This window comes from Harpia harpyja, chromosome 7 (assembly GCF_026419915.1).
Source record: "Harpia harpyja isolate bHarHar1 chromosome 7, bHarHar1 primary haplotype, whole genome shotgun sequence".
NCBI classification, from domain to species: domain Eukaryota; kingdom Metazoa; phylum Chordata; class Aves; order Accipitriformes; family Accipitridae; genus Harpia; species Harpia harpyja.
Genome location: NC_068946.1, coordinates 36,539,177 through 36,561,699, shown reverse-complemented (window position 1 = coordinate 36,561,699; position 22,523 = coordinate 36,539,177). Strand labels below are relative to the sequence as shown.

At 38.9% G+C, this 22,523-nt stretch overlaps 2 protein-coding genes across 7 annotated transcripts in view; both read left to right on the top strand.

Moving 5' to 3' along the window:
* Window positions 1-16,838, top strand: part of SCN2A (sodium voltage-gated channel alpha subunit 2) — an 81,499-nt gene extending 64,661 nt beyond the window's left edge. For all 5 annotated transcript variants that reach the window (XM_052792621.1, XM_052792619.1, XM_052792617.1 and 2 more), the window contains 7 exons: window positions 1,459-1,581; window positions 6,959-7,240; window positions 7,785-7,838; window positions 8,913-9,050; window positions 10,758-10,862; window positions 11,922-12,192; window positions 13,498-16,838. In XM_052792621.1, the coding sequence (XP_052648581.1) occupies window positions 1,459-1,581; window positions 6,959-7,240; window positions 7,785-7,838; window positions 8,913-9,050; window positions 10,758-10,862; window positions 11,922-12,192; window positions 13,498-14,693 (2,169 nt within the window). In that variant the 3' untranslated portion in view covers window positions 14,694-16,838. The remainder of the gene's footprint in view (window positions 1-1,458; window positions 1,582-6,958; window positions 7,241-7,784; window positions 7,839-8,912; window positions 9,051-10,757; window positions 10,863-11,921; window positions 12,193-13,497) is intronic.
* Window positions 16,839-19,163: 2,325 nt separating this feature from the next.
* Window positions 19,164-22,523, top strand: part of CSRNP3 (cysteine and serine rich nuclear protein 3) — a 112,981-nt gene continuing 109,621 nt past the window's right edge. For both annotated transcript variants that reach the window (XR_008235955.1, XM_052792213.1), the window contains exon 1: window positions 19,164-19,289. The gene's annotated coding sequence lies outside the window, so the exon portion shown is untranslated. The remainder of the gene's footprint in view (window positions 19,290-22,523) is intronic.

Genomic DNA, 22,523 nt, shown 5'->3' with positions numbered 1-22,523 from the left:
AGACATTCATTTCCCTTCCTGACAGCCTGACTACATCTGTCTGTGCCAATAGGGCATCTCTCAGTTCCACCTATGTAATTCCCATGGAATGCAAGGTAAGAATGTGTCTTGAATCACTTGTTCGCTCATTCTGAAGAGCAGCAGAATTCTGTAGAAATCACTATGTATCTCCCTAAAACTACAATGATATGATAGACCATGAAGTCTTTACTATACAGAGCTTGAAAAACATTATAACTTTTAAATCCATACCAGCATTGCAGATCCTATGATAAAATATGACTATATGCACACTTAGTATTCTTTGGTTGAGTCTGCATCCTTGTAAAACATTTATTGGCTCAGTCATCAGATGTGTAAATTACCGTGACCAGTAGAGCTTTACAGAGACACCACGGACAATACGTTACACTATCATTATATATTTATTGTATTTATCAACAAATATTTAATTCTTATTTGATAATATGTGGTTTAGTTACTTCTGTGAACTTTATAAATAACTTTATTAGTTTTTCATGGCAACCTTACCCTGGTGCAATTTTTTTCATGGAAAAAATTAATCTCTGAAGCATTTTTTAAAATCTTTAGTCAGGGGATTGAGATAAAGTGAAAAGATTAATTTGGAAGTGAAAGAATTAAGAGAAAACAGGAAGGATGGAAGGGAAGGGCATTAAATGGAGGGAAATAGAAGATGGTTTGGTTTTTTTTTCTTTACTAGGGCCACTCCTTCCCAATGGTTTACTATACATTTCTAAGGATTATTGATGAAAGATAATTGTATTATTTATTTTACAGCTATTCTAGTTTATTTATTCATCTGCCTGCAGACCAGACCAGCGTTATGCAAGCCAGAATTGATGAAGTGGTTAAAGGAGTCACAGGGAATGTAATGAAGTGTGGATATGCCTAACAATGAAGCTTCTACCATTGTCTAACAAACGGTTATCAGTCTTGATTAGTCTGGTTAAATCTGAACAGCACTGGTAGCTATGGCTGTTGAGTAAGATTTTCTGGACACTAGAAAGTTACATTTGGCCAAAGGCCAGGTCTGGATGTGGTTTCTGAGAGTTTTTACATTCTCATCAAGTTCTGAAGATATCACAGGAAGTCCTGACCTAAATTGACCATTCCAATTCACCCAACTTTTGGGAGTTTTCTCTTTGCATGTGACTTCATTTTTCTTTAAGTACCACCAAATATTGACTGGTTTATGTGAATGTAGAAAGCATTTTTATACCATTCTACCAACATGATTTCATCAACAGGTACCTAGAATATACTTTCATTCTACTTTGTCTGACTTGAAAGATCTTTCTGCATTATAAAGGGATTCCTGGAGAAAGAGGTCCAGCCTTGAATATTCTTGAGAAGTTCAGGGCGTACATCATTCCCACCATATGTATCGGAAGGATATACAAGATGAATGAGCAATATTGCCTTTCTGTTTTTGTGTAGGTCTCTTTGGTTAGCTTAACAGCTAATGCCTTGGGCTACTCAGAACTTGGTGCGATTAAATCCCTTAGGACACTAAGAGCTTTGAGACCTCTAAGAGCCTTGTCGCGATTTGAAGGGATGAGGGTAAGACAACATGACAGAATCTGAAATAATGCATGCGTACACAGAAACAATGCATGCAGATTAATCAATAAAAAATCCATGCAGATATGCCACACTATCATCATATATTTCACATTTATCACTAACATATAAGCAAAAGGCTTCATCTGCTTATATGAATTCATGTATTATTGCACACATTGTTACACTTATTTAGGCTCCTTGTCTTTTCACCCTATTTCATATTTTCCTGGAGAGCCCCAGGATTTATCAACTGCATGGATCTATGCAATGTTACTACAAAACTGAATTTATCCCATATAAATAAATCCTGCTATAGCCAGAACAGTTTTAAAAACCAATACTTATTCATAAAAGTGTGTACACATATACACACATATATATGCACATGTGTATTTCATACAAGTATAGAATATCATGCATAGTCTATCAGATGTCTTTTAACCTATGATCTGTAAATATTAATTGGGAATTTCCATTACAATTTAAAAGTTTTGTAATGAATTCCTATTTTAATAAGTAAATTGGCAGTGTTAAAATACCATCTCTCTTTCAGATTAGAACTATTGCATTCTATTTAAGACAACTTTTCTAGTATATCAAAGATGTAGCTGGTTTTATGATTTCTGGCCTAAATTGGTTGCTTACTGCTTTCCATATTGATTTTTAAATGTTGATTATAATCTATAAAGTACTAAGCAGACTGAAAACATATCACAAGACTTCTGCTTACAGCGTTGGGTTTATTTGAGAAGTTACGGTCCCCAGCTGTTTGGGGGTTATCACCATGTCAGTTACCACAGCTGAGACCCTCAGCTGCCCAACTGGGCTCTCAGTCTATTCCAGTGCAAAGTCAAATTGATTAGTTTAGATCACTTCTTTAGTGCACTGAAATGGACAAAGCCCTTATGTATTCTGCTATGACCTGAAAGCTCTAGAAATGTTTCTCTTAGGGGCAGTAGTCAACAACTGGAGATGGTAGATATTTCTAGCTCCAGCAACAAGAAGGTGTCTGACTTACACCTTCAAGGTCCATGTGTCTGCCTTGAACATATTGCCATAGATCTAATCAGCAGATGCACCTGAGCTGAAACCCTATTGTTGTATTTAAGAGGGATCCTTGTGTGAGCTCCCTACTGCAATCACTGATCTTTGGCACCCCAGGTTGTAAGCTTATTAGCAAATTTATAAGTCAACTACAAATTGGTGAGCTTCTGAAGAAAATGTGGTGCTCTATGCATGTGGAAAGTAAAGGACTTCAACCAAAAAGGAAACAGGCATTGATGAAAGGTTATAAATTCAAAAGAAAATACCACTTCCTTGTCTCCAACAAATTTATGGAACTTTCCTGAAGTAAATTCGAAGATTTGGGATGCTTATATCAGCTATAAGGCTTATTTAAAACCTCAATAGTATCTTGCTAAAAAACCCATTAGCTGTTGGTTTTTTATGAGAATGATTAGCAAAAAAACTGAATACAAAATATTACAAATTTTAGATGCACAGTAAATTGCTTAAGTGGCAATTTAATGTGGCAAGGAAGAAAACAATCACTTTGTCATGAAGGTTTACGGATAATTGTCAATCCCATAACTTCCATGTTGGTGTAAACTTTACCTACTGATTTGATCCTGATCTGCTAACTGTATCTCTTTGTAAAATACCCAGATAAGGTGATTTATGACTTTAGCAAAAGATATAATAAAAAGTAGTGGCTGTAGTTGGATAACTTCAGACTAGAAATGTGACCTATATTTTTATTAATTAGGCAATTAACCATTTAAATTTTCCTGTGAATATAGTGAATTTTGCCTTATTTAAAGTAATCAATTTCGGGCTTAATGTCTTTAAAGACACAGTAGCTCAAGTTGGTGAAGAAATTACTATGAGAAGACTTTAAGATCTGATACGTGGAAATTCAAGATGTCTGTTTATAACATAGTAATTTCATTGGTGCTTAACATCTGTGAACTGAAAATATGACAATATAGTATGGTGCATATATTTGCAAAGGCACTTAAAGTTACTTCCAGTGAGCGTTATACTTCCTATATACAAGCAAGAAATACCATTCTACGCATCTAAAATATTTAATCCACCATACTGTTCTCTAGGATCAGGACTTGTGCCTGCCAAACTAATAATTAATAGAAAACATTGCCCCTATAGAAAACATGATGCTTCCCCTGCATCTTCCCACCACTACTATTGCTAGGGGAAGTACACTTTAATTTGCACTTGGGACTTCAGGAAAGTAGCTGGTGGGAGTATAATTAATCTGTCTATGCTCTGCCCCAAGCAGTATCGCTCACTGCTATATGGTGCTAGGCACATGCTACCTTTTTTTTAACCAGTAAACAAAGCTTTCAATGTCTGTCTAATGCTTTCCCTCCTTTCACTTGCTGTCAGGCCTTGCTCTCTTTTCTCACACCTGTCGTGGTTTAACCCCAGCCAGCAACTAAACACCACGCAGCCGCTCACTCACTCCCCCCCCACCCAGTGGGATGGGGGAGAAAATCGGGAAAAGAAGCAAAACCCGTGGGTTGAGATAAGAACGGTTTAATAGAACAGAAAAGAAGAAACTAATAATGATAATGATAACACTAATAAAATGACAACAGCAATAATGAAAGGATCGGAATGTACAAATGATGCGCAGTGCAATTGCTCACCACCTGCCGACCGACACCCAGCTAGTCCCCCCGAGCGGCGATTCCCCGCCCCCACTTCCCCGTTCCTATACTAGATGGGACGTCACATGGTATGGAATACACCGTTGGCCAGTTTGGGTCAGGTGCCCTGGCTCTGTCCTGTGCCAACTTCTTGTGCCCCTCCAGCTTTCTCGCTGGCTGGGCATGAGAAGCTGAAAAATCCTTGACATTAGTCTAAACGCTACTGAGCAACAACTGAAGACATCAGTGTTATCAACATTCTTCGCATACTGAACTCAAAACATAGCACTGTACCAGCTACTAGGAAGACAGTTAACTCTATCCCAGCTGAAACCAGGACAACACCCCACTACCAATGGAAGCTAGGAGGTGTCTGGATCAGTGTTTTCAGTGATGCTCAACAGTATGTGTTGAGTGTCTTCAAATGATTCATTTTACAAGCTGGTCCTGCTATAGCTTCAGGACTCAGACTAAAACCAGAGAAAGTAGGTCAGCTGTAGAAATCCAGCAATTAAAGAACGAAGAACATGACTGGACCTGCAGCTGTAGCAGAAAGAGGAACAGAATTCTTGGGTGTAATGAGACTGAAAGCTTGAGGACAAATATTTTCACTTCATTAACTATCCCTTTATATCTCAATAATTATTCCTGATGGATGATATTATTACAATTAAGAAATCTACTTATATTTTTAAGTAGAAGAATTGAGATAACTTTAAATAAAAATAATGTAAAACCAGTAACTAACATATATTTGGAAAATATTCCCAAGCTGGGAAAAAATTATGTCACCATTTATTATTCCATTCAAACTTCCCACTAAAATCAGTGAATTCATGGATTTCCAATTTAAACTAATTCAGCATTATTATTAAACTATTAATTTGTTTAGGTCAAACTACTCCTCACGGCCTTCCAGTATCGTGTCATTGACAAAGTTGAGAGTACAGGTCTGTCAACATAAGACAGCACTGTTGAAATAGTCGGAAAAGATTTATCCATTAGTCAGGGAATCCTCTCTGCCTGGCTGATGAGTGATAAAATGCTATATTATTTTTGCTTATTGATTTATAATTGGTATTGCTAAGGAGATTTTTAGTATGAGTAAGAAACTATTTTGATTTTTTTTTAATTTCCCCATTAGAAATAAACACTTATTACAACATGTAATTTAAAATATGTGGGAAAAAAAAGCATGGAAGCTTTGGACTTCATCCACCATTCTGTGCTTTTATAAAGTCATACAGTAATTTACATTGAAAGGAACCCTGTTTGGTCCAGCTCCTAAATTTAACATAACAACAATTTCATTGAAGTCCTACAGGATGTCGAATATTGTCCAAAGTATGTATCACCCCAAAGAGGTATTGTTTTGACAGGAATGGAGCCCTGAAAGTATAACAAGTATTTCTCCTTTCCTTCAGCCCAAGTCTACTATATGGTATACATGGTGGTGGTTCATTACCTACCCTAACATTCAAAGGTTTTATTTTCTATTATGTAAAATGGCAAGGAATGAAAGGTGATCTACCTAGATGACTAATTTTAGAAGTAATTGATTCTGTGGAACCTATTAATTGTAGATATATATGTAACACCAAAATATTTTACAGGCTTAAGCTACATATTTGTATTTCAAATAGAAACAGATAGCATAGTGTGCTAGAGGATCTGCTGTAGTACTTACATCATATAAACTAAATGAATTATAAATAATCTCATCCATGTAATACCTCATGTCCTGCATTTTTTAAAACAAAATCTTCATCAGGTTCTAAGGATCTGATTCAGTTGTTTTAGCAAAATTGGCAGCGGTGCTCCATAGTTATTAAATTTTATATTGTTAGACTTACAAACAGATTTAAAATAGGAGTTTACTAATTTAGCAGTTCATCAATTCCATCATTAAAGAAATCATTCTCATTCATAATGGACCTACTTTCTCCCTAATTTTATTTTCTTTACTAACTTATTTTCATTCTGGAATGTTTTCAATCATCGTTCATCATCGTACATGAACTCATTTTCATATTTTTCTTTCTTGAAGCCAGATTTTCCCCAAAATTCATTTGGGAATTAAATCAAGCCTCTTCCTTCTTTAAGTCTTATCTGCCCCTTGCCTGAACACTACCAGCTTTTCTGTGTTCAGATATTCAGCTGGTTTCCTGGTTTGAACATGTCTGCTTTTCTTTTTTTATATATAACCATCCAAATGAACACGCACACATCCCTGAGTTTTCTTTTATTTAAAAGAAGTCTTAAAATTACTTTCAGTTAAAAATTTGCTCAGTAATATTGATTTGGACTGTTCATCCAGTAAACATGTAATAGAAAAAAGGTTGTTGTGTTTGATGCAATCAGTCATAAGAAATATGGTTTTGCAGACATACATTAAGTAAATATTCTAAAAAAAAAATTAATAAATGCTTATTTTTTCTGTTTGTTTTTTTTACCTGTTTGTTCTTCTTTTTCCCATTCTTTAAAGCTACAATTTGCTACTGTTTGTATGATTTTCCTTCTAATTATGTTGACATTTTCTCTTTATACTGCTTTTCTTACTTGTTACTCTCAACAGTTAAAAAAGTGTGACACAGATATTAGAATTAAAATAGAATGTTACATTTAAGAAAGGCTGATGAAACATTTGTAAGATACTGGTTCCTATGTTCTTACACCGTCTGTCTTTGGTTTTATTTGTACTCTAGGTGGTTGTGAATGCCCTGTTAGGAGCGATTCCATCCATTATGAATGTGCTTCTTGTTTGCCTTATATTCTGGCTAATCTTCAGTATCATGGGAGTAAATCTATTTGCTGGAAAATTTTACTACTGTGTTAACACTACAACTGATGAGAGATTTGATATCAGCCAAATCAACAACTATAGTCAATGTGAGGAGCTCATAAAAAACAATGAAACTGCCCGATGGAAGAATGTGAAGGTTAACTTTGATAATGTAGGCCTTGGTTATCTTTCTCTGCTTCAAGTAGTAAGTCACCACTCCTTAATTTTTATTTCTCTTTCTATATCTCTATTGTTTACTTGTAACAGTAAAAAATAATTTTTCATTGTTTCATTCATTTAGAAATCTTGTCTCTCACTTCTTGGTTTGGAATTATAAAATGTGAGATAAATCCATGACTCTACAGAAATAATACAAAGTGTAAAGGCTATGCTAACTATGAAAAAAAATACATAATTCAAACCTAATTCACCTTAGCTGCATTGAATCTATATCAAATACACCTAATTTGCTCATACACAAAAAATAACTTTTATATCAGATATTATTCATAATTGATAGAAGTTCTTAATAGATGCTGTGTCCTCTATAGTCAGATCTTAGAATTTGCTTGCAATTCTTATATATGAATAAACCATACAATAGAAGGCAAGAGTCACCGGTTAACATTGCACTGTGCTGGTGTTTATGATGAGCGCTAAAGACACTTAGTCTTCAGCTCTTAAACAATGTTTCTGACAAGCCATTCTCCAGGAAAAGCATGAGGTAAACACCAGTGTTCTGTTTATAGGCTACATTTAAAGGATGGATGGATATCATGTACGCAGCTGTGGATTCTCGTAATGTAAGTGTAGTCCCTTGATTCCATTTGTTTTGACTGTATGAGCTCCAAGATTTAAGAATGTAATTTTAACATCTTTCAGAAATAACAGTAAAAATGAGAGAACAAGGAGTTATTATAGTTTTGTAGTTAAAGAAAATGGAAACCCTAGGAAAAATACAAGAGACGAAGAAAGTAGAGGAGCAGTCCTAAAGGATTCCATGTTCTCTATGGTGCAGTTGGACCAAAATTCCTCAATTCCACAGCAGACTTAACTAGTGCCATGAAATGCCTTTTCCTCCTCTCATTATGTGCATTTAGGCATTATCTACATTTGGAAGCAGGCACCAATACACAGCTTAGAGATGATTTTTTTGTAACACTGATCTTTTCTTAAAGTTGAGACTTTCACTGTGCTCTGCAAGACACCTGACTCCTTTCTTCAGGGCACAGTTCCTATTCTTAACTCAGACTGTACATTTTCTTACCCTTTTGCCTTCCCCGTGCTCCCTTGGTGCAAGGTGTCCTCTAGTTCTAAGTAGACAACTGAATAAACTATACTGGTAAAGCTCCAGCTTTTTTGGCAAGCTACACTCACAGCAGGAAGCCTGTTGTAGCACGGTAAATGTGCATAGCTGTACCAAGAAAATATGCTTACTCTAAACATGGTTTGGATGCCTCTCTTTCGTAATGCAGGGCAGTTTCCTAAGTGCCTGTAGCAGTGAAAGCTCCACAAGCCCACATCAGGGGCCTCCCATGAGATATACGGAAAAGTTTGCAGCTTTACGAGCTGGTGTTTCTGGTTGTTTATAAACTCAGACAGATGGTACTATACTAGTTTAAACCAATTGTGTCTTCAGTATTTATTCTATGCTCATATAGGCCAGTTATATTTTTTAAAATGAAATACCAAGTTTGATAGCAAAGTTCTTTGTCAAGAATGTAACTTCATAGATTGAAGATCAGTGGGATGGATATGTGGGAACTTGATCATAAGAAGCAAAGATCAGAGTAACAGAGCCCTAAATTCTGTCCAGCAGATATTTGGCTCTGTGCTCACAGTTAAACTAAGGCTTAGTTTCTATGCCTTTTTTGCAGGTTTTGGATCAGCCTAAGTATGAAGATAACCTGTACATGTATCTTTACTTTGTCATCTTTATCATCTTTGGATCATTCTTTACCTTGAACCTTTTCATTGGTGTCATCATAGACAATTTCAACCAGCAGAAAAAGAAGATAAGTACTTCATCATTATTCTGAAAAGAAAGCTAAAAAAATGCTTATTTTTGGTCCACTGTATTGGGTCTGGCTGAGATGGAGTTAATACTCCCCATAGCAGCCCTCATAGCGCTGTGCTCTGCATCAGTAGCTAGAAAGGTGTTGATAACACACCAGTGTTTTGGCTACTGCTGAGCAGTGCTGGCACAGCACCAAGGCTGTCTCTCCAACATTTTTGCCCCCCCCCCCCCCCCCCCCCCCCCCAATGGCAGGCCAGGGCAGGGCAAGATCTTGGGAGGGGACATAACTAGGACAGCTGACCTAAACTAACCAAACAGATATTCCATACCATATGACGTCAGCTCAGATATAAAAGCTAAGTAAAGGGAGACAGAAGGGGGGCATTTTTGTCTTCCAGAGCAACCACTACGCGTACTGAAGCCCTGCTTCCCAGCAAGTGGCTCGACATCGCCTGCTGATGGGAAGTAGAGAATAACATCATTTGTTTTTCTTTGCTTTCGCGCGTGACCTTTGCTTTCACTTTATTAAACTGTCCTTATCTTGACCCACGAGCCTTTTGTTATATTTTCTCCCCCCTGTCCAGCTGAGAAGGGGGAGTGATAGAGCGGCTTTGGTGGGCACCTGGCATCCAGCCAGGGTCAACCCACCACATCCACACACAGTAACTTTATTCATAAAATATTTTTTCATTTTATGATAAATTAATATGTGCTCTGCATATTAAATACATTAAATTATTAAAGCTTATGATTTGGCTTGATGAGGGTTTGATGGACAACATATGTCTGTCCGTGGTTAGTGAAATACTGAATGTGATCTTTGTAAAGATGTGGATTTGGGGCTGCAGTCTATAATAGACTCATAAAAAGGCTAACCATTGAAATAGCTAAAGGTAGCTATAAAAACTCTTAGCTATACTACCTTCATGTCTCAGAACTCAGCAGTGTAGATTTTGGAACTCTAATAATGAACATTGAATTATCTTTATTTGTACTCTCTTTAGTCTTCGTATTTTGTCAACGCTGCCTTAAAAGGTATCAGTGGTTCAGCTGCAGAACTTAACTAAAGTATCTGGCTACACAAAGTGTTGTTGGAGTGGTGGAAGTGCTGTTGGATCCATGTGCTGAAATGGGTTGAGATGGAGAGAAATTGGCTTTTTTTCCTACTCGTTCCACATAGTAGTTCCAGGATCTCCTGCTTCAAGTCCTGCCCCAGTGGAGGGAGAAGAAGAGGTTGTGAAATGTGACCGTCTGGATACCTTCTAATTCTTCTTTGGTATCATAGATGTCAGTTCTGAAATTTTGCCAAAATTTACTCTAAAGGAAAAAAACAAGAGAGGGGGATTGGAAGATTTTATTAGTTTGTGCCTCTGTAATAACTGATGGAATTTAGTAGAACAAAGGAAAAGCACCTCTCCTTCCTCTGTACTCCCCTCTCCCCAGTGAAAAGCAGAGGTCTACCACAAACAATGCAAGTTCAAGAGCCTCTCAAAAAAACACCCTAAACATTAAGAGTGGAATATGTAAAGCAATTCTTCTGTTACCAAAGTACTAATAATCATGATAAAGGGTTTTTTTATGTCTGTCTTAACTTTTCCCGCAGATGAGAAGGTGAACAATAGTGATTATTACTACTGAGTATCTTTGTTTATAAGTAATCAATAGAGATACATGATTGTAACCAGTTTTTGTCTCTTTGGTTTACTTTGGAGGTCAAGACATTTTTATGACAGAAGAACAGAAGAAATACTACAATGCAATGAAAAAATTGGGTTCAAAGAAACCACAAAAGCCTATACCTCGACCAGCAGTAAGAATAAAAATCTTTTCTGTTATTTTTACATTTATTTAAAAATGGTATTGTTTCAATTAGGCCTTAGGCTGAATTAAGCTGTAAGCTAAAAAACCAAGTGATATAAGAAAAGCCTTATTCATCTGACATCCAATTTTTTTCTCTTTTGTAGTCTGCATATGGAGGACTCTTCCATTCCTTCCTCCCCCCCCCCATTTTCTCTCTGCTGATGGCAATGACATTTTATGTGGCATTTTTTCAAAACACTGGTTTGACTAGAACCTAAAATTAAATGTGGCAGTGTATTTGTCAAAATATGTGAAAGCCTTAGGGCACAGGCCTTTTCAATCATCGAGGAAGACTCTGAAACTGTTGTATGGGGGCAAGCTACCATATCATTGCCTGAAAAAAAGGCCTTTTGCCCCTCACATTCCTGTTGCACAATCCATATAACCATTTGCTCTCCTGAGCAGGGCTACCCTAGCACTACAGAGCAGGGTTTGGCTGGGGCAGAGAGTGATTCCATCTCTGCAGTTCTGCTTTGGATTGTGGAACCTGCTCAGTGGCCAGTCCAGCCATCAGTAAATTCTCTATTGCTGAAAAATGGAAGATATTATTTTAAAGGCTATTTTGGTGGCATGAAGAGCACTGAACTTGGGGCTCAAAAACTTTTTAAGTTTTCTGACAAATGAAGTGCTATTAACTCTCAGCCTGCTTACATTCTCCCCACCCCCCACTTAGTTTTTTCAAATTTTGCCAAACTAAGTGTTCAGTTAATAGTTTGTGTTACAAAAGGTTACAGTGAACTGGTTCAGGGTGGCAAAGTCTCCTTTGCAACTTTAAAAACAAATGCACCATGCATATTTTGAAATCATCCCTTCAATACTTATAAACACAGTAGTTGCATTTCTATTTAATTTGTGTTTACATGTACAAACTGGAAAATTCACAAAAATGGAGAACTTCATGGAGAACATGAAATCCCCTTCATACTAGATTTCAACAATTTCTAACAATTTTGAAAAAGAAATTTTACCTAATGCATATTGTAATGAATCTTATTTTTCCCCCCCCCAGAACAAATTCCAAGGCATGGTCTTTGATTTTGTAACAAAACAAGCATTTGATATCAGTATCATGATACTTATCTGCCTTAACATGGTCACAATGATGGTAGAAACAGATGATCAGAGTGAAGACATGGAAAACATTTTATATTGGATTAACCTGGTGTTTATTGTACTTTTCACTGGAGAATGTGTCCTGAAATTGATTTCACTTCGCCATTACTACTTTACTATAGGCTGGAATATTTTTGATTTTGTGGTTGTCATTCTCTCCATAGTAGGTAAGAACAATTCATTTTTATGAAATGGCTAATTCTGTGGAAACTGAAACATTTTTGGCATGTAAAGTCTATTTATATTTTGGATCAACATTGTCACTAGAAAGTCTGACCACCATTTTTCTTTCTTCTGATTTCATATTATCCATAAAATAATTGAACAGTATGGTAAATTTTTTAGCAATAGGTTTCACACACTCTCACTTTTCTATTAGTTGAAATTAGATCTTTATTCTGAATTCAGTAGAAATTCCGCAGCATAGAAAGAAACCCATATATGAAAGGCAATTTTGATATAAACTAACAGTGGCAGTTGCAGGAAAAGAGTCCAGCAATCCAAAATCCAAGAGCAAAATCTGTGTGGGACTGTTGTTAGGCTAGCATGCAAGCACCCCAGACAGCAGGGTAAAACCCTCAGCTTACTTCAGAGTTTTGTTTGATCCTGGGAGGTTTTATGCCTGAGCTAGAGTGAGCAACCAGAGAAGAAGAGGTGAAGCAGATGTAGTAATAAATACATGGTTCCACTAATCTTTGCTTTATCTAAAGCAGAAAACCTGAAAGAACTTGTGTAAAAATTCTGTCATTTTAACTTCTCAGAACTCCTTAATATGCAAATTGGGTTTTCCTTTTTTTTTATGGAAACAGGATGTAGTTATTTTTCTGCTTTGAGGCACATAATATAATGCTCAATTCTTCTACTCTTCAGTGAGTTCCAAGAAGCCTTTTTATTATCAGTTTGTTTATGTTTGGAATTGCTGTGTCATTAATACTAAACTTGTAGTCATGTTATTTCACGTGTGATTAAGAAGTTGCAGTTTCCTTCAAATACACATATTTTCTCTGAATACCATAACTTGATTACATGGCATTTTAATATTACTATGAATATGATCTTTCTTCAGATTAACTGAAATTATTTTTGTTACAGTTAAACAGAAAGCTATTCTTCTGGTCTCAGCATTTGCTAGTCTTCATACACTAGTTATCAATTTGTCCTGAAAAAGATTGATTTTGTGTATTTGTGTGTCTTTTTGCATAGTTAGTCATACAATTAACACTTAGAAATGTCATTGATGTAGTTTTTTTTCACTACCCTGCAAATTACTTTAGAATTTCTATTGGGATTTATGGGTTTCCAAAATATACCAAACTGTAAAGGTTTTGTAAAAACAACTGAATGGCTAATTTCTAAAATCTGTTTAAATATCCTATTCTTCTTAAAGTTCTACAATGTTTGTAGGATAAATCTTTAGCAGTGGTTTTTAAATCTAATAATATTCTTTACTAATTTAACTTGTTTTTCAACAGGTATGTTCTTAGCCGAGATGATTGAGAAATATTTTGTGTCCCCCACACTATTCAGAGTCATCCGACTTGCCAGAATTGGTCGAATCCTGCGTCTCATTAAAGGCGCTAAGGGAATCCGCACTCTGCTTTTCGCTTTGATGATGTCTCTTCCTGCTCTGTTCAACATTGGTCTGCTGCTGTTCCTGGTCATGTTTATCTATGCGATATTTGGCATGTCCAACTTTGCCTATGTTAAGAGGGAAGTTGGGATTGATGACATGTTCAACTTTGAAACGTTTGGCAACAGCATGATCTGCCTATTTCAAATTACCACATCCGCTGGCTGGGATGGTTTGCTAGCCCCAATTCTTAACAGTGGGGAGCCAGACTGTGACCCCCATAAAGATCATCCGGGGAGCTCTGTTAAAGGCGACTGCGGCAACCCTTCCGTTGGGATTTTCTTCTTTGTCAGCTACATTATCATATCGTTTCTGGTAGTGGTGAACATGTACATTGCTGTGATTTTGGAGAACTTCAGTGTTGCTACTGAAGAAAGTGCTGAACCCTTGAGTGAGGATGACTTTGAGATGTTCTATGAAGTCTGGGAGAAGTTTGATCCTGATGCAACACAGTTCATAGAGTTCAGTAAGCTATCAGATTTTGCAGCTTCATTAGATCCTCCTCTTCTTATAGCAAAACCAAACAAAGTTCAGCTTATTGCAATGGATCTGCCCATGGTAAGTGGTGACAGAATTCACTGCCTTGACATCTTGTTTGCTTTCACAAAGCGTGTTTTGGGGGAAAGTGGGGAGATGGATGCCCTCAGAATACAGATGGAAGATCGGTTTATGGCAGCCAATCCTTCAAAAGTCTCCTATGAACCAATCACAACCACATTAAAACGAAAACAGGAGGAGGTATCTGCTGTCATTATTCAGCGTGCTTTCAGACGTCATCTTTTAAGGCAAAAAGTCAAAAAAGTTTCATGTATATTTAATCAGGATAAAGGTAAAGATGAGGACGATCTGCCCATGAAAGAAGATATGATTATGGATAAACTAAATGAGAACTCTACTCCAGAAAAAACAGATATGACCCCCTCCACAACCTCCCCACCATCCTATGATAGTGTAACAAAGCCAGACAAGGATAAATATGAAAAAGACAAATCAGAAAAAGAAGATAAAGGTAAAGACAGCAGGGAAAGTAAAAAGTAACACAGAATTCTGTTTGTGATAAACTGTTTACAGCCTGAGAAAGTATGTATTTGTGTCAACAGGACTCCTGTAGGAGGTACATGCCAAACTGACAGTTTTTACATATATAAATATATATATAATTATATATATATATATAAAAGGTCAGTGCCTATAACAAGACAGTGACCCCTCGTCATCAAACTGCAACTCTGTAAAACAGGGTAACACCTTGACAGGAGGTTGTTGTTTTTATTACCAGCTGACACTGCTGAAGAGAAGATAAAATGGCCAATCAGATTGTAGGGACCAGTTAAAAAAAAAAAAGGTGCGAACGTATGAATCTCTGTGTTTAACATGAAACACACAGTACAAAAATTGTATCCACTGTTTGCATTTCAACAGCCACATTTGCCATATTTTTACAAAAATCAGTGTTGGTGAACTTATCATTTTTTAATTCACAAGTTGTTTACTATTATATGTGACTATTTTTGTAAATGGGTTTTATGTTGGGGAAAGGGGTATGAGAACCAGGTGTTCTACTCTCGGATTCTCTATAATGTACAGACAGAAGTGATTTGCATGAAGGCATGCTGCACTCGTAGTTCATGCATGGAAAAACATGACGTCGCACAAAGCAGCAGAGTCTGACTACTTCCATGTTTCAGGGTGGCTCTATATTTTGAGGTGCTTTAACAACAGTATCCATCTAGTATCTCATCCAGACAAATCTTAATGTGCCTGTAAAGTCCCATAGAGTCTACAATAATAGAACAGATGTTTTATTTTTTCATTAGTCATTTAACTGTAGTTGAATGAACTCTGCATACAAAATTTACTGAGGGACATAGAGTCCATTTTTAAGTATTCTTCTGTAGAAAACAGCTTACCTGAACTTGGGAAATTGAATTTACCAAAAAACCACAAAACTTAAGGATTATGAAGTTGTTCTGCCTCACCCTGCAGTATCGTTTAGCCATCTTCTGCTCTCAGCAAGGTTGACATTGTATGTGTTGATTAAAAAAGTACCGTCTATGTAAATAGTTATTTTATCCCGTGGTGCATGTTTGAGCAAACAAATAATGACCTGTGCACAATATTTATTGCATCAAATATGTACCACAGTAAGTGTAGTTTGCAAGCTTTCAACAGCTAATATGAAGTATTCTGTACCATTATAGATAGTTTGGAAGCTATCACCAATGCATGTTTATCTTGCCTTTGCTGCTGTAATTTTACTCCTTCCACTGTTAAAAGTCTAATATGGGAAGCCATATCTCAGTGGTTAAGTGAAACAAATTGTTCAATCGGCCATCATTCTTTCATGACATCAAGCAATAGTTTGCAGCTATTTAAGAGCTTCTTGCTTTGCATTCTAAAATTTTAAGTGACTACTGTACGGTGTATAGTCAGACTGTACAGGGTATGTTGCAAACTGCTTAATCTGTTGAAAAATACATGGATAGAATTTTCTAAGAAAATATAAATATTGTAAAAAATACCATTTTATTTTATTTTTCAGCATTTTGTACATAAAATAAGAAATGAGAATTATCTTCAGGTTGATGTCACTGTCACTTTTGTTACTTTCTATCCATAGCACTTTTTAATTCAAGAACTTCACAAAATAAGAAACAAAGGAAAGAATGGGGTAGCTTTAGGTTTCTGCTTTTTTATTAGTACTGTATTTTTGCACATATTTTAATGTGAAATAAGTTTCAAACTGAGTCCAAAATGCACTTGCTTCCAAATAGATATAACTTGTAATTGAAATGTGGTGGGGAAGATTTGTTTAAAATTCTAGCACTGCCTGCATCAGATGTTTCAAGGTAGTCTTTTTATTCATTAAATCTTTACTGGTGTTTGTTTACATAGACTATTCTTATTCTTGTTGATTCATGCTGCACTAGAACTGTTCTAAATATAATATGGGATCCACAATGGTTTTTTTCCACAGGAATTAAATAGCAAACTTGTATAATTGATCACATCAGGACATTTTGTGTTTCTTACACAAGCAAAGATTCAATGTTGACTCTTCCTTTTACAAAAATATTGACTTGTGTGTCGGTGAACTGCATGCAGGAAAATGCTATTACCATAAAGAACAGTAAACCACATTATGGTTGAGCCAAAAGAATAAAGACTTCATTTTTTATTGTATTTAATTGTTCTGTCTTTGTTTTCATCACTAGAAACTATTGGCTATCAAGAGGTGCTATGAAAATAAAATATGAATTTATAAAGTGTTAGAAATAAGGAGCAGTGATTAAAACTCATTATAATAATAGATTTGTGAAAAGTAAAATACTGAAGCCCTACGCTTTCAGAAAGATCTTTCATATGATTTGCACTTACACTCTTCAGGTTATTAATACTATTTAAAACTATTCTTTATTAGGATAATGATTATGTGTACATGATGCTTAAACCACTTTTTCATGTCAGGTATTCTGAGACAACTAGAAAAAAAGATGTTAAAGAAATTGTCTAGCTATCAAGGCTGCAAACCAGTATGTATAATTTCAATGATATTTTACATTTGAAGTGAAGAATTATCTTTGTGTTTTAAAAAAAATGTTTTTTACTACATAATTTGTAAAATATTTATAAGTTATTATTTTGCTTTTAGGACATGAGGGGTGGAAGTCAGCAGAAACTGCTGAAAGTTTTAGTAAAGCATCAAATTCGTAGGGTTTTTTTTAGTCTTAGGGTGCTGAATGCAATTACAATGTGAAAAATACTATAATTTTAAACTTCTATGGTGAATTTACAGACAGTATTTTTCACTGTCAGGGAGCTGGCGTACACATCAAGTGATGCGTAGGTGCCTGTGGAAGGGCTGATTGATAGCAGAATACGGGAGGTAGGTGGAGAACAGGCATTGCAACAGTGGTGGCAGTGGAACTGAGAAGAATTTTGAATTTGGAGGCAAATAATATTAATAAGTATTTATTGTGTCAGTCTTGTAATGAAAATTACCTAATCTATCTCCACTTTACAGAATCCCTCCTGTGATGTTTGGAAGTATGTTGGAAAAATGCCTGGTATCAAAGTAGTTCTTTTTCCCCTAGCAGGGATTCCTACACTTTGAGACACAAAGCAGTTTCCTGAAAAACTGAGGGACAAGAAATTGTCATTAGGCTTTCTTTTGACTATGACATACGACTATATTCTCAATGCATTAAAATGGTATTTCATTTATATTGTTGCAAAGTCATCTCTGATCCTGTAAAACATGCGACAACTGGTTCTGAATAAAACAGCATTTGCAACACTGAAAGCAAGAGAGCCAAATTTTTGGGTAGCAATCACATTTGAGTGCTATTTCTAAAAAGAAATTTTCTCTGTTGTAATGCCTTGAAGATAGGATACACTGAACAAATTAAAAGCTAAGGAAAACATGCAGAAACTCTAATAATCATCATAGATGTGCAGACACATATCTCTGTAGACCCTCAGGAAAACCAGACGTACCCAATCATGTATATGATGCATAAGTCTTAGCTTTTGGTGTGGACCCCAGCAGAAATGCTTCCAAATGGAGCAGTAGGATGGTGCCCTTCATTTCTTCTCTCCACAGTTTTCAACCACCAAGGCTCTGTTGAGATTGTTTACTCCAAAAATGAGTGTTGCTATACTAATGTAGCAAGCACTTAGGCCGCAGTGTTGCAATTAGATTTTTTACCTCTGCCTATGAAAAAACAGTTGTCAGGTTAGGGTCTAAGATACAAAGAGATGAGAGCATCTGAAATTTTTGAAGTTAAGGACCAAAGTTATGGCTGGCTGGTTAGTTTTGTGGAGGGAAAGGTATCGGAAGAAAATGCACAGGCATAGAATACATTTGTATGAATTAGAACACTCAGAAAATAATCAGTATGCTTCTTGCAGGGATTTATATTTAACAGAAGCCTAGTACAGATAAAAAAAATAATTAAGTACCTCAAAACTGACAAGCAGGCATGTTTTTGTTTGGGTTCTTCCCCCCCCCCCCCCCCCCGTTTTTAACGTATCTGTAGATCTACTAAAAACGCCTGCTAACACACTGAACACCAATTACGCACAGGTTTATTCACCCCAGCAATCTCCTGCATTTTACCCGCTCGGTTACGGAAGGACCCCCGCTCCCTCCCGCCCCCTGCGGCACGGGGGGCCGGACTGAGGTATGCGAGAAACGAGCGCTCGAGCGGCCCTGCTAGCCTGTCCCTTGCTGCTGCTCTTTGCGAAGCCGCAGCGAGCGCTCCGCCAGCCCGGGCCTCCCGAGCTCCCCACCCACCCCCGCCGGTGAGGCGGGCGGCGCAGACCGGGCTGTGGCCGCTGGCCTCTTCCCCGGGGCCTGCCGAGACGCGGCTCCCGCGGCCGGCTGCTGGCGGAGCGGGCGCCCCGGCCCCGCCGGGTTGGGGCAGAGCGCCGCTCCCCGGCCGCTCCGCGCGGTGCGCCTCGGCCAGCGCCGCCCCATCGTCCGCTCGGACGGCAGGCGCAGCGCGGCGCGGCATGAAGCGGCGGGTGGGGGCCGTCTCCCGGGCGGGCAGGTAGCGAGCGCGCGCCCGCTGCGAGCACCGGCGGCTATCGGGCGCCTCGGGACCCGCCCGCGTCCGCAGCCGCCGGGGACAGGTGAGGGGAGCGCGGGGAAAGGCGGACCGGTGGGCGGGCGGTGAGGGCGCGGCGTGCCGCCGGCCGGGGGGGGGGTGCCGATTTCGAGGGGGAGCCGGCGAGCTCCGGGTGGGAGGCGGGGGCCGCGCGGCAGGGCTGCGAGCGGCCCGCGGAGGGCGCGCGGCGGCCCCGGCCCAACGGCTGGCGGAGGTGGCGCGCGGCGGCCCCAGTCTAACGGCTAGTGCGGACGGCCCCGGCCCGGCGGCAGGTGAGGGCGGCGCGGGGGAGGCAGCGGCCTTGGGGAGCCGCTCGGCGTGACCCAGCCCCGGAGCGCGGGAAGCGCCGCTCGCAGGGCTCTCCGCCGGCGACGGAGGGCGGCGGGGCAGGCGTTCCCGTTACTCGTGTTACTCGCCGCTGCCGGCGCAGGACCGATTAACCTAGGCGGTGGCAGGATTAGCTGGAACGCCCGTTTTTCAGGCGAGGACCCGTAAGCGCGTTGTGCGTTTCTGACCGCGGAGGAGGCGGCTGCGGAGCAGAGATGCACCCGTTGTTAGCCCAGGAGCTGGGGGCTTGCTTAGTGAGGCGGAGACCAAACTCCACTAGTACGTGGGTTTGTAAGTTGCCCCGAGAGAGCAGTTGTCTGCAAATCGGAGATGTACTGGATCCTCGCCTATAAAACTGCCTGCCCTTCCTGGCGTTTCTGACACCTGAGGTGTACAGGGGTGAGGTGAGGTGGCCTGTGGCACCCCTTTAGGGCTCCATGCGATTCAGCTGCCCCCAGGCACCGCAGGTGCCCCAGCACCTTGGCTCCCAGCTGTGCCCAGCGGCTCAGAGCACCTTGGTGGGGGTGGGTCTGCCGTGCTGCGCCAGACTGGGGAACGGGAGGGCTGGCCTGCAGGTGCGTGTCCCAGCCTGCCTGCCTCGCTGCGCAGGTGGTGGCAGAGACGGTGTGAGGGTGGCTGGTGATGGCCAGCGTGGCCACAGCGGTCTGCTGGGGTAGTGGAATAAGTGGGAAATGTTTCATGGGGTTTCTGTGTATTCTGTGGTTCTGGATAAATCCTGTGCTGCTGCAAGACTGTGCTAGTCCTGTGTGAGAAACTATGTTATAAATCTGCTTAGCACAGCAAACTCTGGAGCGATGTATACCACCAGTTCTTTCTTTGCCTGAAACACCTTCTGGTCTAAGTAGGCAGGAAAGACAAACTGTTGGGCAGGGGCAGTGGCTGATGAAGGCTAGTAGAGCTAAAGAACAAACAGGTTGCTTCAGGATGAAAGACATGCACAGTTTCCCGTGTTCTTTTACTCATACTGGTGAATTGTACCTACCTGATTTTTCAGTGTTCTGAATGAGGACGTGTTTTACTGGGGGAAGATTTGTTAACTAAAGTCCACCACAAATGATTGCACATCCACGTTTGTCACCTTTGTTTCATCAGTGTGCAAACTGGAGAATGGATTCTTTACATAGTATGTGTGGAAAAAATAAAGCTCTAAGAAGTTTGTAAATTTTAATATATTTACTCTGGGAAGTGGTAAAGTACATAAAGACAGAAGGGCACAGATGCTAGAGCGACTCCAGGACGACTTCTGTGCTGTTTAGTCTTGGTAGAGGAAAGCAAGCTATAGTAATCTCTAAAATGCTGCTTTTAAAAATTGACTATAAGGAGAGGTCTGCCCTTTCTGTATGCCTGTTCTTATCTGTGGTTTTTGTTTTACGTTATTTTTGTGTTTGTTGTATGAAACATAGGTCAGGCTAGCCCAGCAACATACCTCACTAGTTGAGGGCAAGTCACTAAAAATCTCATCTATCATTGGTTTAAGATAGAGAATGCAATAAAGAGCAGGAAAACCAGAGAACTCGGAGAGATAGTTTCTATTTATCTTTGTGACTAAGCATCCTTTATTTTAAAATGTTCTTAGGTATCTGAGATGGAGCTCTTTAGATCTATCTAGATTTTATCATGAAATACACAGAACTTTCTGCAGTATGTTGTGTAAGTTTGGTTGAACCTAGAGAAATCTATTTGTAATTTGAGTTAGGTAGTCTCAGATTTCTAGAATATAAAGCACTTGAAGTAGGCTGGCTTCTTCACTCTGTGGGGACCCTCTACTTGCATAATAGACTAAGAAGTGTTTGCAGGGTGCAATGTTACCTTACTGTGAATTTATTGTTATGTGTCTTGTGCCTTACTGTTCAGATTTTGGATTCTGTCAGGTTGTTCTAATGACAATTTAAAATTATTTCCTGCCTTTGTGATTGCATAGCAATGGCTGGGGGGAGAATAAGCAATAAGCAACTGCAGGAGGTTGTAATTGTGTTGTTACAACACACATCCACTATTGTAAATTGTTGTACTTTGGAAACAGATGGCTTCACAGAGAGGCTACAGATCAGAATACAGCCTGGTTTGGTATTTGTCACACTGATGGTACAGCAGTAGAAGTAGAAGCTGGCTTTAACCACAGACAGATGTTACAGCACTGATGTAATACATCAATCTGTTTGTTCAGAGTGGGGGGGGGTGGTGGTGTGTGAATGGGGCTGAACTGTGGTTTGGTTTCTTTTCTAAATAGCTAAATATAAATAGGGGACCCTTCTACAGGTGCTTAATGGTGACTAATTTAGAGAAGCAGTGAGCCAGAGGACCAGGAGAGTTGGATGTCCCTGGGAGTGAAGATGTCTGCCTAACATTTGTATGAATCTGGGAAATGCAGGGCATCTGTATTACTGAAATAATGACTCATCAAATAGATGCAGTGTTAAGTGAAGGACTGATATATGCAGGTAAAATGATCTAGAAGATTAAATATTTTCCTGCATTTTTTTACTATTTGTAGTATACCTTGTTGTATTATATTAGTTACTTTCTTACTCCACAGCCCTTTTTCCTCACCAGTCACCTCTGAGGAAAAGATACTTGTATTTGCTAATTCTAAAAGCTTGTCAAATTAATAATGCCACACTATTCTGAATATAAAATTTTACCTTTAAAAGTATTGCACACGTTGTTGTAATTTGCTTGACTTCTTGTGCCCAATTTAAATACATTTGCCATTTTTGCAAGCCATAATAAAGATGCAGGTATCACCTTCCCCCCCCTCCAAACACCATCATCCTGTTTACTGTATGGCTTTGACATGCTAAAAAAAAACAAACAAAAAACCCCAACCTGTTGCATTTCCCAGGTGACTACACTCTCCTTTGGAAGTGCCTTCCATTACTCTGAATATCCTCAGTTATTTGATGATTTGTCC